Here is a 14,706-nt window from a genome sequence, read left to right as displayed (position 1 = left end):
ACAAGCTTCAAGCTTAAATTTCAAAACCACACACCAAGCCTGGGTGGTGGCTGAGGTGGCAGTATGTCATAATTTCTTCTCACAGTCAGTCATCCTCCAGCCATGTCAATGATAGTACATTCACGAGTTTTCTAGGAAGGACTGAGAGCTGCTTTTGGCTAAATCTTAAGGACCAGGCAGATGGACTATGTACCTCTATTTGACAATGATGATCTATCTTTGGATTATGTGGAGAATTGATTTTATAGGCCCTAACTCTTTAAGCAACAAAAGCTGACCAAGATGAGGCAGGAAGTGGTTCTCTTGTAAAAGTGGAGGAAAAGTTGCCAGCATCGGCTTGACTCTGACAGTACTGCATCAGGTTAGTGTGTTTAGTAATTTTACAGACTTTTATAGTTTTGTTCTTACAAAAGAATTATCGGTGAATAACACTGACTTTAACAAGATATGTCATATACGATAAAATGTAGTAATAACTAGTAATCAATATTTTGGTGTAGGTAAAATAAACATTAAATAATAAACTGTGGCAACCCACTTGACACTTAGGCATTACTCCAACACTTTTTTAAGTACATTGTGCTGAAACATATACAAACCTTCAAGAAGTTATTACAGTGAAAGTAGAGGACAAAAAATACTTCTTAAAAGATTAAAGATTATTTTCATCACTATGCTGCAGTAATGTTACAGTGATGCACATGATCTAGTATATGCTGATGACCACAAGGAAAAATAAAAAAAATGATATCCCGAGTTAACTTTCATGTACAACACATCTTCTGGGGCAATACAGAAATGAAATAGAAGATTCAGAACAGTCAGATTATATAAAAGCGAGGTAGAGCTAAGATGCTGTTGGTACAAGCATTTGTGGTTTGTAGTTTTCGAGTCTGACACTGTGCCTGTCATAAAATTTATTACGTGGTCAAGACAGGAAACTCCTTGAAAATTTTGCCTATGACATAGCCATCCATTTTATATAGTCCTTCACTACGAGTAATGTGAGCTTACAAAGGAAGCATAAAAAATGCTACGAAATTGTAAAAACATCACTTTCTTACCACAATATTTACTATGAGAATAATAACCAGTCCCTTAATTCTCATGTTTTTGATACCCTTTAAAAGCTAGGGTCAAATTACAGAGGATAAATAAAAATTAAGGGCATTTTTGGCTAAAAGCTTGCGTCACCCGATACATAAGATCAACCATTACTCAAGTATATGCAGCACGCTAGCAATGCTGTCAATGTTGCATGGTGCAGCCTACATCCATTTCAGCTGTACGTCCATCTTGTTTTAGTATAACTTGCCAAAACTGATCATCACAGCATTAACTTGTCTTAAACAAACAAGCTCATACCCCAAAGCATTGCTGACTGTTTGTTGTAACTTGGCTTGATGACCCAGTATCTTTTTGCTTTTTGGAAACATTTATCCCACTAACATGTATGTTGTGCAAAGCTAATCAAGTGTAAGATACAAACATGGCAAGTGGTCCATGGACAATTCGTAAAGTATGCTCTAAGTTGTCAATGTGTGTAATGCTGATGAGCAGGTGATGTCCAAAAATATTAGCTCTAGGAAGTGGTGCACTGGGAGTCCAGTTAGCTGTTTGTATAATCTGAGGATATTGAATGGATCCAATTACTTTAAGGATAGTTCATCTTAGGATCTTGAGTGTGTGTGTTGAGCCAAGTGAAATGGTGGGCACTGAAATCTCCACAGAGACAAGTGTATGATATGCTGGTCAAAGAACAAATCAAGACTCTGAACAAAATCATCAACAACCTAATCAATGAAAATCTATTAGCAAACTGGCACTCCCTACTCAAAATAACAAAAATTCACAGCAATCAACTTTGGCACATTTTAAAGAAGATCCTTACCTCCCACACCAAACTTGCCCCCAAACATGATGCACTTCTAATCCAATCCAAAGATATTCATCCACTGAAAGCACAAGCACTATCAAAAATCAGCCACAAACCAACCTCACCACTAAACAGGAAAGTCACGAAAATCCTTCACTAAATCCATCCTGAAGCAACATCTCATCCACCCCTCACTTTCACTGACCCATGCAGTGCAATTAAAACCTTGAAAAGCTCTCCTGCAAAAGGCCCTAGCAAAATATCTAATCATTCTATAAACAAAATTCCCAATACCTGGTAACCTGTCAACATAGTGTCAATCATAAAACCCTTCAAACCATCCACAGCCCCCTCCTCCTAACAACCTTTCTCAATTCTGTCTTCAATATCAAACTTTCTGAAAACTGATCCACTGTAGAATCAAGCAAAATATCCCAATTTCACTTATACAACATGCCTTTAGACCCAATTACTCTACAACAACATAACACGGGTTTAGACCCAATCACTCTACTACAATATGATACAAAGACTTTACATTACATATCCAAGATTGCTTCAAACAATAACAACCCAACTTCCACACAGCATTATGGCAATAAACATCAACAAATGACAAATAGGTATAAAAAAATCAACAAAGCATTTGATACTGTCCCCAACATAAAATCACTTTAGCTCTACTTCAGTGTTCCCTAAGGAGAAAATCATTTCCTACATGACTTTTCATCGCCTACTGAGAGTGAAAGTCCTCTTATATGCAGAGGACCTTACAACTGCATCACAGCACCCTGACAATATACAAGCAACAACACACATGCAATGCTTCACTGCACAATTGGAACAGTGCTCATTAAGAACACGTCTGCATCTCTACAGAAGTTTTGCATCATCCTTTTAATTCCAGAAAAAATAGTCGAACATGCAACCTCATGTCATCTTGAAGGGGCAATCGCTCCCACTGAATAAAATTCCACTTATTCTGGGCATGACACAAAACATTCACCTCCATGAAATAAACATCCAACACAAAAGCTACAAAATCTAAATGTCCTCAACTTACTGCTACTAGAGTTGGACAAGAAAATTAATCACTTGGCACCCTCTGCAAATAATTCATCCACTCCAATCTTAATCATGCCTCTGGTCAACCACCCTGTCAAAGGCATATATAAAAAATTGGCAAACAACTCAAAACAGAGCACTTAAAACAATCACAGGCTGCCTAGTGCCACAAACTCACAGCACCTGAACTAGACCCTTCCCATCCAAACCACTTTTTCATTAACCATCAATCACCAAAAAAAATCAAAAGCTCAACACAGCTTTACACAGCAATAGCCTGTACTCAAAGATCCACCAACCCCAACAAACACAATTGTGACACAACATATCTATCTATCTGTTTATATTTCTGATACCCATTCCTTCAAGGAACTCCAATCTAAAGGTGGCCACAGCAAAAATCTCAATCTATCAGTCCTTACATGCCTCCCTCACATACGCCATTCTATACATTCTTCTCCCTCCAGTAAAGAACCTATATACACAGAAATGATCTGAAGAGCTCTAAAAAACCTTCCAACAATCTTTAACACTATCCCACCATACATGCATCCATCTGATTCTTAACTCCCCAGGCATATTCAAATCACACTTTCTTGCCTACACTCTGAACATCATCCATCTCTATACCATTACAAACTCCTTTTCAAACTGCTACAATATCTCTAAGGCCCAATTATCTAATTCAGCAATTTTTGCAAAATTACAGGTTTATTTATCTATCTATATCTCTGACACCTATTCCAACTAAAACTCCCTCAAAGGGGTGGCCATGGCAAAAGAGTCTCCATAACTAAAGAACTCCAGTGCCACTTCTTAAGCCTTCAGTGCCTCACCCTTAACAGGATACTGGCAGATGGCAAGTCTAGTTCAGTGTTTGTAGAGGCTCCTACCTAATGTTCCTAATGACTACTTCTATCTAATCCTCCTACCTAATACAGGTAATGCACAATTTACATAGCCCTGAGATTTTCTGAGAGAAACAACAAAAGGGGCTTAAGCGCTTAAAATCTCCCACAGCATTTCTTCTTGGTATGGAGTATCAAGTGATCTTAACCAGCCTTAAACCCTGGGGTAGTCGTCTTTTCCCTGCAACTGAATTTCTTAGCTGCCAAAATTTTCCAAAAGAAGCTAGTCTGATCCACACCAAACACTTGCTTGGGTGTGTAACCTACATTCTCAAAAAATTTTCTAAACAAGCATTTGATCATGACTGTTTGTTTACAAGCCGACTGCTGATGCATGGGATATGAACCGAAATGTATTTTGCCAACTGTTGGGATAAAAATAAAAAAAAATATTGCAGGGGGGTGGCAATGCTGTTTCCTCAGGGGCAGGGTAGTGCCAGAAGTGAATGAAGGCAAGCAAGTATGAATAGGTACATGTATATATATATATGTTTTTTTTTTTTTTTTTTTTTTTTTTTTTGCCGCTGTCTCCCGCGTTTGCGAGGTAGCGCAAGGAAACAGACGAAAGAAATGGCCCAACCCACCCCCATACACATGTATATACATACGTCCACACACGCAAATATACATACCTACACAGCTTTCCATGGTTTACCCCAGATGCTTCACATGCCCTGATTCAATCCACTGACAGCACGTCAACCCCGGTATACCACATCGATCCAATTCACTCTATTCCTTGCCCTCCTTTCACCCTCCTGCAAGTTCAGGCCCCGATCACTCAAAATCTTTTTCACTCCATCTTTCCACCTTTAATTTGGTCTCCCACTTCTCCTCGTTCCCTCCACCTCTGACACATATATCCTCTTGGTCAATCTTTCCTCACTCATTCTCTCCATGTGCCCAAACCATTTCAAAACACCCTCTTCTGCTCTCTCAACCACGCTCTTTTTGTTTCCACACATCTCTCTTACCCTTACATTACTTACTCGATCAAACCACCTCACACCACACATTGTCCTCAAACATCTCATTTCCAGCACATCCATCCTCCTGCGCACAACTCTATCCATAGCCCACGCCTCGCAACCATACAACATTGTTGGAACCACTATTCCTTCAAACATACCCATTTTTGCTTTCCGAGATAATGTTCTCGACTTCCACACATTCTTCAAGGCTCCCAGGATTTTCGCCCCCTCCCCCACCCTATGATCCACTTCTGCTTCCATGGTTCCATCCGCTGCCAGATCCACTCCCAGATATCTAAAACACTTTACTTCCTCCAGTTTTTCTCCATTCAAACTTACCTCCCAATTGACTTGACCCTCAACCCTACTGTACCTAATAACCTTGCTCTTATTCACATTTACTCTTAACTTTCTTCTTTCACACACTTTACCAACCCCGGTATACCACATCGATCCAATTCACTCTATTCCTTGCCCGCCTTTCACCCTCCTGCATGTTCAGGCCCCGATCACTCAAAATCTTTTTCACTCCATCTTTCCACCTCCAATTTGGTCTCCCACTTCTCCTCGTTCCCTCCACCTCCGACACATATATCCTCTGGGTCAATCTTTCCTCACTCATTCTCTCCATGTGCCCAAACCATTTCAAAACACCCTCTTCTGCTCTCTCAACCACGCTCTTTTTATTTCCATACATCTCTCTTACCCTTACATTACTTACTCGATCAAACCACCTCACACCACACATTGTCCTCAAACATCTCATTTCCAGCACATCCACCCTCCTGCGCACAACTCTATCCATAGCCCACGCCTCGCAACCATACAACATTTTTGGAACCACTATTCCTTCAAACATACCCATTTTTGCTTTCCGAGATAATGTTCTCGACTTCCACACATTCTTCAAGGCTCCCAGGATTTTCGCCCCCTCCCCCACCCTATGATTCACTTCCGCTTCCATGGTTCCATTGCGTGACAGCTGGAGACTGAGTGTGAACGAATGGGGCCTTTGTTGTCTTTTCCTAGTGCTACCTCGCACACATGAGGGGGGAGGGGGATGGTATTCCATGTGTGGCGAGGTGGCGATGGGAATGAATAGGGGCAAGGCAGACAGTATGAATTACGTACATTTGTATATATGTATATGTCTGTGTGTGTATATATATATGTATTCGTTGAGATGTATAGGTATGTATATGTGCGTGTTTGGATGTGTATGTATATACATGTGTATGTGGGTGGGTTGGGCCATCCTTTCGTCTGTTTCCTTGTGCTACCTTGCTAGCGCAGGAGACAGCAACGGAGTATAATAATAAAAAAAAATATATATATGCATATCCTGATATGTATATGTGCATGTGTGGGTGTTTATGTACATATATATATGTGTGTATATGAGTGGATGGGCCATTCTTTATCTGTTTCTTGGCGCTACCTCGCTGACGCAGGACACAGCAATCAAGTATAATAAATATAAATAAATATCATTACAAAATGTATGATAAGTACAAAAATACCATAAATTAAAAATATGAAGGGAAAGCTTTCTTTTTTCACATCTAATGCAAGGACAAGCCCTTATGTGTCAACAGTCAAGCCAGTACCCTAATTCTCAATTGTCTCAAGTGCAAAACAACACATTTCAAACTGGAATTAGTGGTACTGCAAAACTTTTAAGAGTTTCTATGAAAACCAGAACCTGCCATTGCCAAACATGTAATGACTGATGAGGTTTTAGCTGGGCTGCATAAGCTACAAGAATATGGTCCCTTGCTGTCTGACAAAGATAAGCTCCTTTTCTTACAATCATAGCTTATTTGTTGACCAGCTTGATCCTGTTCTGCAAGCTCTTGTCATCAGTCAGATCATGGGCAGCAATCAAACCATCAAAATACATAATATGGGATATTCATCTTAAATCTTTCAATCTCATTCTCAACTTTCATTTTGCATTCCTAATCGTACATACACTTTGTTGCACTTTAAAACAAAACATTGAGTTGGTTATGAAGTTTCTCCATATATATATATATATATATATATATATATATATATATATATATATATATATATATATATATATATATATATATGACACACAGAAAGCAGTGAAGCAGCAACAGGCATTGCAACTGTGGTGTTGTAAGCAAGAAAGTTAAAACATATAAAGAAAAGATTCTTCAAGCAAAGGACTATAAGCTTCCTAGTCAAGCTATAGTACCATCAGTTAATCATTCACCAAAAGAATAAAAAAGTCAGATCATTTTTACTGGAAATAGTTGAAGTTGCTGCAAAGCTAAAATGAATATTAGTTGCTTATAGGAGAGAGATGTTGGCCCCACTTTCACAAATAGAATCAAGCAGGTTAAAATAATTTACAAATATCAACAAATAACCAAATATATGAGTCAGAAATTTTGTACTACAAAGTGACATCAGAAAATAGGTGGGTCAACTTCTCCAAAGCACAAACAGGCTCCCCTTCCTCTACACAATCATATTTGCTGTAATTTTAATGTTATGATATTTGCTATTGACATCACTGCTGGTGTTTCTGTTCACATCAAAACTTGTGTGGTGTCACTTGGTGTGATTAACTCTGACATGATCATTCCTGTCATGATGAAGCTCAGAAATAGGGTAAGATTCTCAAATAGATGGATAATGCTCAGAGCAGTAAATGGCATATATCAGTGTTCCTTACTTTAAAATTCACGGCATATAGTACAACATGCTTCCCTTAAATATGCAAAAGGATTAACTAGTAACCATAATAATAATGATAATAATAATAATAATAATAATAATAATAATAATAATAATAATTATAATAATAATAATAATAATAATAATGATAATACTAGCATATATATATGTGTACAAGAGTGGATGGGCCATTCTTTGTCTGTTTCCTGGCGCTGCCTCGCTGACATGAGAAACAGCAATAAAGTATAATAAATAAATATAAACATTAATAATAACAATCATAATAATAATAAGATATAACTCAAAACATCTCAGTTCATGAAACAACACTATATAACTTTTGTATAATAAGTACTGCAACCATAATTACTACTTAATCAATCAATGTCCTAGCTTGCCTTCTTTTCCAAAATATGCCAGTCTTATCCATATCAAAAGACTAATTGTGGTGTAAGACATCCTTTCTCTGTAATTTTCTATGGCTATGAGTTTCTTTCCTTAATCAATAATTCTAAGCACCTCTAATCTGAAATCACAAGTGATGGCCTTAATATCCTGTACTCCCTGAGTATCTTCAGCATTCCTTGTTGACATACCGACATGACAAGTTCTTCAGAAGCATAAACATTAGGGAAAAAGGTATCATATACATATCATGGCATGCAACAAGCATTCTCTTGTTTACAAGCAAGTTGGCAATAGAAATATTTTGTCAATTGGTATCATATGAATCAAAACAATGTACTGCCATGAGATCATCAAAAAATGCATCTTAGGTGAAAAATACTTTGAAAGATCCAGACATTTCAACGTCAAAGGAAAAGATTATTTAGTATATCAAATTTTTTTCATACTTGTTCATCGTTTGCCACATTAGCTAGGTAGTACTAGGAACAACTAAGAAAAAAGGCCACATTCAGTCACATCCATTCTAACAGTTTATAAGCCTTGAATCAGTCTATATCTCTGATGCCTGTTCCAACTGGAACTCCCTCAGAGGGATGGCCATGGCAACAGCGTCTCCATAACTAAACAACTCGAGTGCCGTTTCTTAGCCTTCAGTGCCTCACCCTTAGCAAGCAACAGACAGAGGCAAGTCTAGTGCAATGTTTGCAGAGGCTCCAACCTAATGTTCCTAATGAATACTTCTATCTAATGCTCCTACCTACTACTTCTACCTGTTTCTACCAAATAATCCGCCTAAATGTTCCTACCTACTACTTCTATCTATTGCTCCTACCATTTTATTAAAAGGCAGAGTTAGTGCATAATACTCAACAAAGGAAAATCTAGTTATGAAGAATGAGCTGTGCGAGTCAAGTGTTACACATGACAAGGAGAGACTGTGTTGTGGACAGAATGCCAGTAATCCACATATTAGTGAGGCAGAAAGAAAAGACAGCTACCTGGGTCAGAGAAGTGAAACTTGACAAAACTAAAGTGCTGGCTCACTAAGTAAATGTCACTAACGCTCCTGATACCCCAGATGAGTCATTGGCTGCCTACCAACTACTACCTACATGGTAAATCCACATCTGACAAATAATATACCCTCTTTGTCATCCACTTTATGCTCATTCTCTGCATCAGTCTATACTACTTTAGCACAATCTTTTTAGCTCTCTAAACTACACTCTTTTTCTTCTTCTTCCTCCTTTTTTTTCATATATGCTCGCCATTTCCTGCTTGAGTGATGTAGTGTCAAGAGCATATGACTAAGCCTTAGAGGGAAAATTCTTCATTTGGTTCTTTAATATGTTCCTTCAATTGGAAAGTAATACAGGATGGGAGCATTTCTAGCCACTCGCTCCAGCCCCTCTTAGTTGCCTTTATGACATGCAAGGAATATGTGGGCAGTATATTTTCTCCTGTATCCCAAGTTATTATAATTATCATTACTAGGTATCACAATTATCATTACAGTTATTACTATCATCATTATTATTATCATTACTACGAGTTATCATAATTATTAGTAATGTATCATGAACATTACTATCTTTTATGTTATTACCATTATGTAACCCTAAACCCTTTCCTAAGAGGCTCCAGCTAATATGAAGCCACTGTCTACACCAAGTAAGGTGGTCCCCTTCTGGGTAAGAAGGTCCTCAACAAAGTTGTGCTCTTTTCCATTAGAAGACAATGATACAACTTCATCAAAAATGGCTTCTTGTTCACAGTGCTTCTGCAGGAAAGTCTGTTACACCAGTTTATACTTTAACATATAAAATGAATACATTTATAATTATTTATTTTTATTTTATTTATTATACTTTGTCGCTGTCTCCCGCGTTTGCGAGGTAGCGCAAGGAAACAGACGAAAGAAATGGCCCAACCCCCCCCCATACACATGTATATACATACGTCCACACACGCAAATATACATACCTACACAGCTTTCCATGGTTTACCCCAGACACTTCACATGCCTTGATTCAATCCACTGACAGCACGTCAACCCCGGTATACCACATCGCTCCAATTCACTCTATTCCTTGCACACCTTTCACCCTCCTGCATGTTCAGGCCCCGATCACTCAAAATCTTTTTCACTCCATCTTTCCACCTCCAATTTGGTCTCCCTCTTCTCCTCATTCCCTCCACCTCCGACACATATATCCTCTTGGTCAATCTTTCCTCACTCATTCTCTCCATGTACCCAAACCACTTCAAAACACCCTCTTCTGCTCTCTCAACCACGCTCTTTTTGTTTCCACACATCTCTCTTACCCGTACGTTACTCACTCGATCAAACCACCTCACACCACACATTGTCCTCAAACATCTCATTTCCAGCACATCCATCCTCCTGCGCACAACTCTATCCATAGCCCACGCCTTGCAATCATACAACATTGTTGGAACCACTATTCCTTCAAACATACCCATTTTTGCTTTCCGAGATAATGTTCTCGACTTCCACACATTCTTCAAGGCCCCCAGAATTTTCGCCCCCTCCCCCACCCTATGATCCACTTCCGATTCCATGGTTCCATCCGCTGCCAGATCCACTCCCAGATATCTAAAACACTTCACTTCCTCCAGTTTTTCTCCATTCAAACTCACCTCCCAATTGACTTGACCCTCAACCCTACTGTACCTAATAACCTTGCTCTTATTCACATTTACTCTTAACTTTCTTCTTCCACACACTTTACCAAACTCAGTCACCAGCTTCTGCAGTTTCTCACATGAATCAGCCACCAGCGCTGTATCATCAGCGAACAACAACTGACTCACTTCCCAAGCTCTCTCATCCCCAACAGACTTCATACTTGCCCCTCTTTCCAAAACTCTTGCATTTACCTCCCTAACAACCCCATCCATAAACAAATTAAACAACCATGGAGACATCACACACCCCTGCCGCAAACCTACATTCACTGAGAACCAATCACTTTCCTCTCTTCCTACACGTACACATGCCTTACATCCTCGATAAAAACTTTTCACTGCTTCTAACAACTTTCCTCCCACACCATATATTCTTAATACCTTCCACAGAGCATCTCTATCAACTCTATCATATGCCTTCTCCATAAAATATTTCTTAGGTAAACAATTCTTGATGAGTTTTGATTACTTCTGATGAAAAATTGCTATTCTTTGGACTGTCTACCCCCATACGGTGTTGGATCAAAACAAACTATGAGCATATTTTCAAAAATGACTGAATATCAAATGTCTTAACATCTAATGCAATAGGTTAAAGATTATCTAGGCATCATTAAACTGCTCAAGAGAACAGCATAACCCATTTTCAACTGATATTTGTTTTCTATTATCATGAGTTTCATAATATGAATCTACTGAAACAGTAAAGAGATCCTACTCAAGGTTGTGTTCATGCAAATTACTGGATACCTAAGACAATAGTAAACTTCGCCATGATCTTTTACAATCTACATGTAAAGCAGTCACCTTAAACACTGGGACATGGTAAATATCTTCAAGAGGTGCAAGAAGCCCGGAATTAATGAGGGTCATCACTATGTCATTCCAATGATTTTGTCATTCCCCTAAGCTCAAGTTGAAACAGTAAAACCCTTTTTGTTAAGACTACTGAAAACAAGTACCTTAACTTTATTAACGAATCAATTATTGTTCCCCAGCCACATAGCAATAATACTTAGAGCTCAAACAACAAATTTCTGTTCCAAGCTTTTGTTATCTTCTAACATAATCAAAATGAAAACTTGCATCTCAAACTTTCATCTCAAAAAATAAACATCCATGTAGGTTTTTGATGATTAAATTTAGTTTTGCAAAAATAAAAATAGTCAGCTATGGACTCTTAGAATGAGTATGTGCCGGAGTCCAGCAAAAAGTAGCTTACTGTTGTACAGTGTGCATGTGTGTGACGAAAAAATTGTATTAGTCTGGCTACAACCTGAAAACGAATCAACAATACCGTATATTGTACCCTAGCAAACAGTGCTGTATTGTTATTATGGTTAGTTTATGTACTGGAAAGAAGACATCAGACTAAGACTTTCAGAGCATACTGGGGAGCCTGGTTGTGTTGGTGCCGCATATACAGTACCCTGGTGAGTAGGGGTGGTGTTGGAGAGCAGGCGTGAGAGCAGAGGCAGGTGAGTGGTCAGGCACATGAGTGTACCTCCTCAAATCTTCTGAGGATGCAGCTAGGTTGACCATTTGGGATGGTGGTCCACTTCCCAATCCTCCTAAGTTATTGCTACCAGGTACCAGACTGGTAGGTGGGACCACTGCCGGGCCTGGTGTGAGCCGCAGAGAGCGTGGAGTTGGTGGAGAACCTTCACCACGCATCCCCAGTGAGACCTGGCTATCATCACGTCCATCAACTCTATTCATGTTGGCTAAATTACCCTGTAACCAGATATAATCACGTTCTTAATTACAAACTCAAAACTAACCTTAGATAAACAACTCTCATCCAAATTATTGTATAAATAAATAAAAAAAAATGCTGTATCCTCAAATAATGTACAACAGCTAAAAATATAAAAATTTGTCTGAAAGTAAAGAATCATTGTACCTCTACCTGAAACTCAGAATTAAGTAATATATCTAGAAATATATTAACATCCGAAGGTTATCTGTATATAATACATAAAAATAAATCATTCTCATAAAATCTAACATCTCCTGCAAAGTAACAATAATGATCTAAAGCAATCCCCAAGGCAATAGTACTACTAATAAAATGTTATAAAAGTGTGAACCTTTCTTTTATTACTCTATGATAGCTACACAAATACTATTGATGAAGAAATTTTCACAAAAAATGAATGAAATGACAAATGACTAATTATACATTTCATCAAATACTTCATATTTGAAGTTTTTCAAGTATAACAATTCTCCAAATACACATCCAAGGACATAAAGAAAACAGTAATGTATTTTCTATGACATTTTTTTGGGGGGGGAAAAAATGCAATTCTGCAGTACAATATTAAGAGAAAACTCCAATGTAACTATATACAGTATTAGAAAGATCTGAGTTGAGAAGTTACCTCTTTCAATGTGGATGATATGTGTTTGTTCCCTTTCACTATTCCATACACTGTGTATATTACAAAAATGGTTTGTCACCTTCAAAGACACCACATAACATGTTGGAAAATAGGTATTAGTATTACTCCTCTTCATGGCTGCTCATCATGTGTTAACATATGGTAGATCCGCTATTTTCCCTTTTATAGATTAGTTACCCTCAAGATGTTGGGGAGAGCAGTACGATAATGCTACACTGCCATTGCAGCAAAGGAAAAATCTATGGAATTTCCATGTTTTTTATTAGGCAAAAGTTCCTTAATTTAATTAAAAATAAATACCAATATAGAGTGATATGTACTCACAGAAACATAGATATACATTACTACACTGGTGTAATGCAAGAGAAAAAAGTGCAACAGCATGTTCTTTCATCAGGCAGCGATGACTTGCTTACACCAGTTGATATCATACACATTCTGATGCCTCCCAGCGATAGGTAGCTACCCCTTGAACATTCTCTGCCATTGTACAACCTTTTTTAGACATCTGTATGCTGTCTGCATTTACCAAATCCTTATCTGGTTTATTCCATTCATCCCTCACTATTATAATATAAAAGTACTGAGTCAGCAAAAAACCTCGGTGATGACACACTTACATGATAGTACTTTGTCATCTCTCCCTTAGCCTTGATTACCATCTGCAGATGTCTAGGCAAGGAACTGGCAATGTTCCTTGAGTACCCGAAGTCCACATTTTTTGGTCTAAAGGGTCTTGGTCTAATGAATGAGGCAAGGCAATTATGAAGTATTGTAGGAGGCAAGCTTGACTTTCATCTGGTTCAAGCAGTTCACAAATGGGTTAAGGTCTGGGGAGGAGATCCCAGGTCACACCAGCAGTTGAATATTTTTTGATAAATCTATAACATTTCTAGCATCAAGGCAGGGGGCACTACCTGCATAATGTGATCACACACATATACCTCAAGAAAAGGAAGCAGATGGCCCTCTAGCACCTTAATGTACTGCTCTCCATTTATTGTAGTGCTTTAAGGTAAGAGGTATAACTTTCCTATACTTAAAGTACCACTAAGGGATCCCCAGATCATCTCACTGAGTGTTTCACTATTTTTACTGTGAAACAAGCGTCATATCAGCTGGCAACCTATAGCCTCCTCATTCTCCCCTGCCTTGCTCTACTAATGCTCACTCCAGTCCTTGTATCTCTTTGTAAATATAAGTAATTTGCATTTCATTTCCTTTGTAAGCAGGGGTTTGGATGCTAGCTTGCAGGATGGAATGTGAAGGTACTTTTGCAGGTTATATTGAGTGGTTCTTTGAAAGATGTTTCCTAAAAGTGTTAGAAGGCTTTCTTGAGTTCAGCAGCTGAAATGAGGGGTTGCTTCAATACCTCTTGTCTTTGGAGATTTTCTGAAGATCTAGAAGTATCCCTTAGGTAACCAGGGATAGGTGGTGGGATGATGGTGTGTGTGTGTGTGTGTGTGTGTGTGTGTGTGTGTGTGTGTGTGTGTGTGTGTGTTGGGGGGGGGGGGGGGGGGGGCCCGCATGAGCCCTGATTGTGCATTCTGAGTGTCCAGTGCACCTACAAATCTCATGTGGGCCCACATTTTCTTGCTTCCAGGCCTCCTCCTCCTCAGAAATGTAAGAGCCAACCATCTTGATGCACAGAAGGA

At 38.6% G+C, this 14,706-nt stretch overlaps 1 protein-coding gene across 5 annotated transcripts in view; it reads right to left on the bottom strand.

The window, feature by feature from the left end:
• The window catches only part of Liprin-alpha (PTPRF interacting protein alpha), a 202,353-nt gene that overhangs the window by 55,958 nt on the left and 131,689 nt on the right, over nt 1–14,706 (bottom strand). For 3 of the 5 annotated variants that reach the window (XM_071658081.1, XM_071658080.1, XM_071658082.1), the window contains exon 18: nt 12,076–12,380. In XM_071658081.1, the coding sequence (XP_071514182.1) occupies nt 12,076–12,380 (305 nt within the window). The remainder of the gene's footprint in view (nt 1–12,075; nt 12,381–14,706) is intronic. The other 2 variants (XM_071658085.1, XM_071658084.1) reach the window with 1 other exon arrangement.

The sequence above is a fragment of the Panulirus ornatus genome, chromosome 65 (genome assembly GCF_036320965.1).
Source record: "Panulirus ornatus isolate Po-2019 chromosome 65, ASM3632096v1, whole genome shotgun sequence".
NCBI lineage: Eukaryota > Metazoa > Arthropoda > Malacostraca > Decapoda > Palinuridae > Panulirus > Panulirus ornatus.
This window is presented reverse-complemented; position numbering and strand designations above follow the sequence as displayed.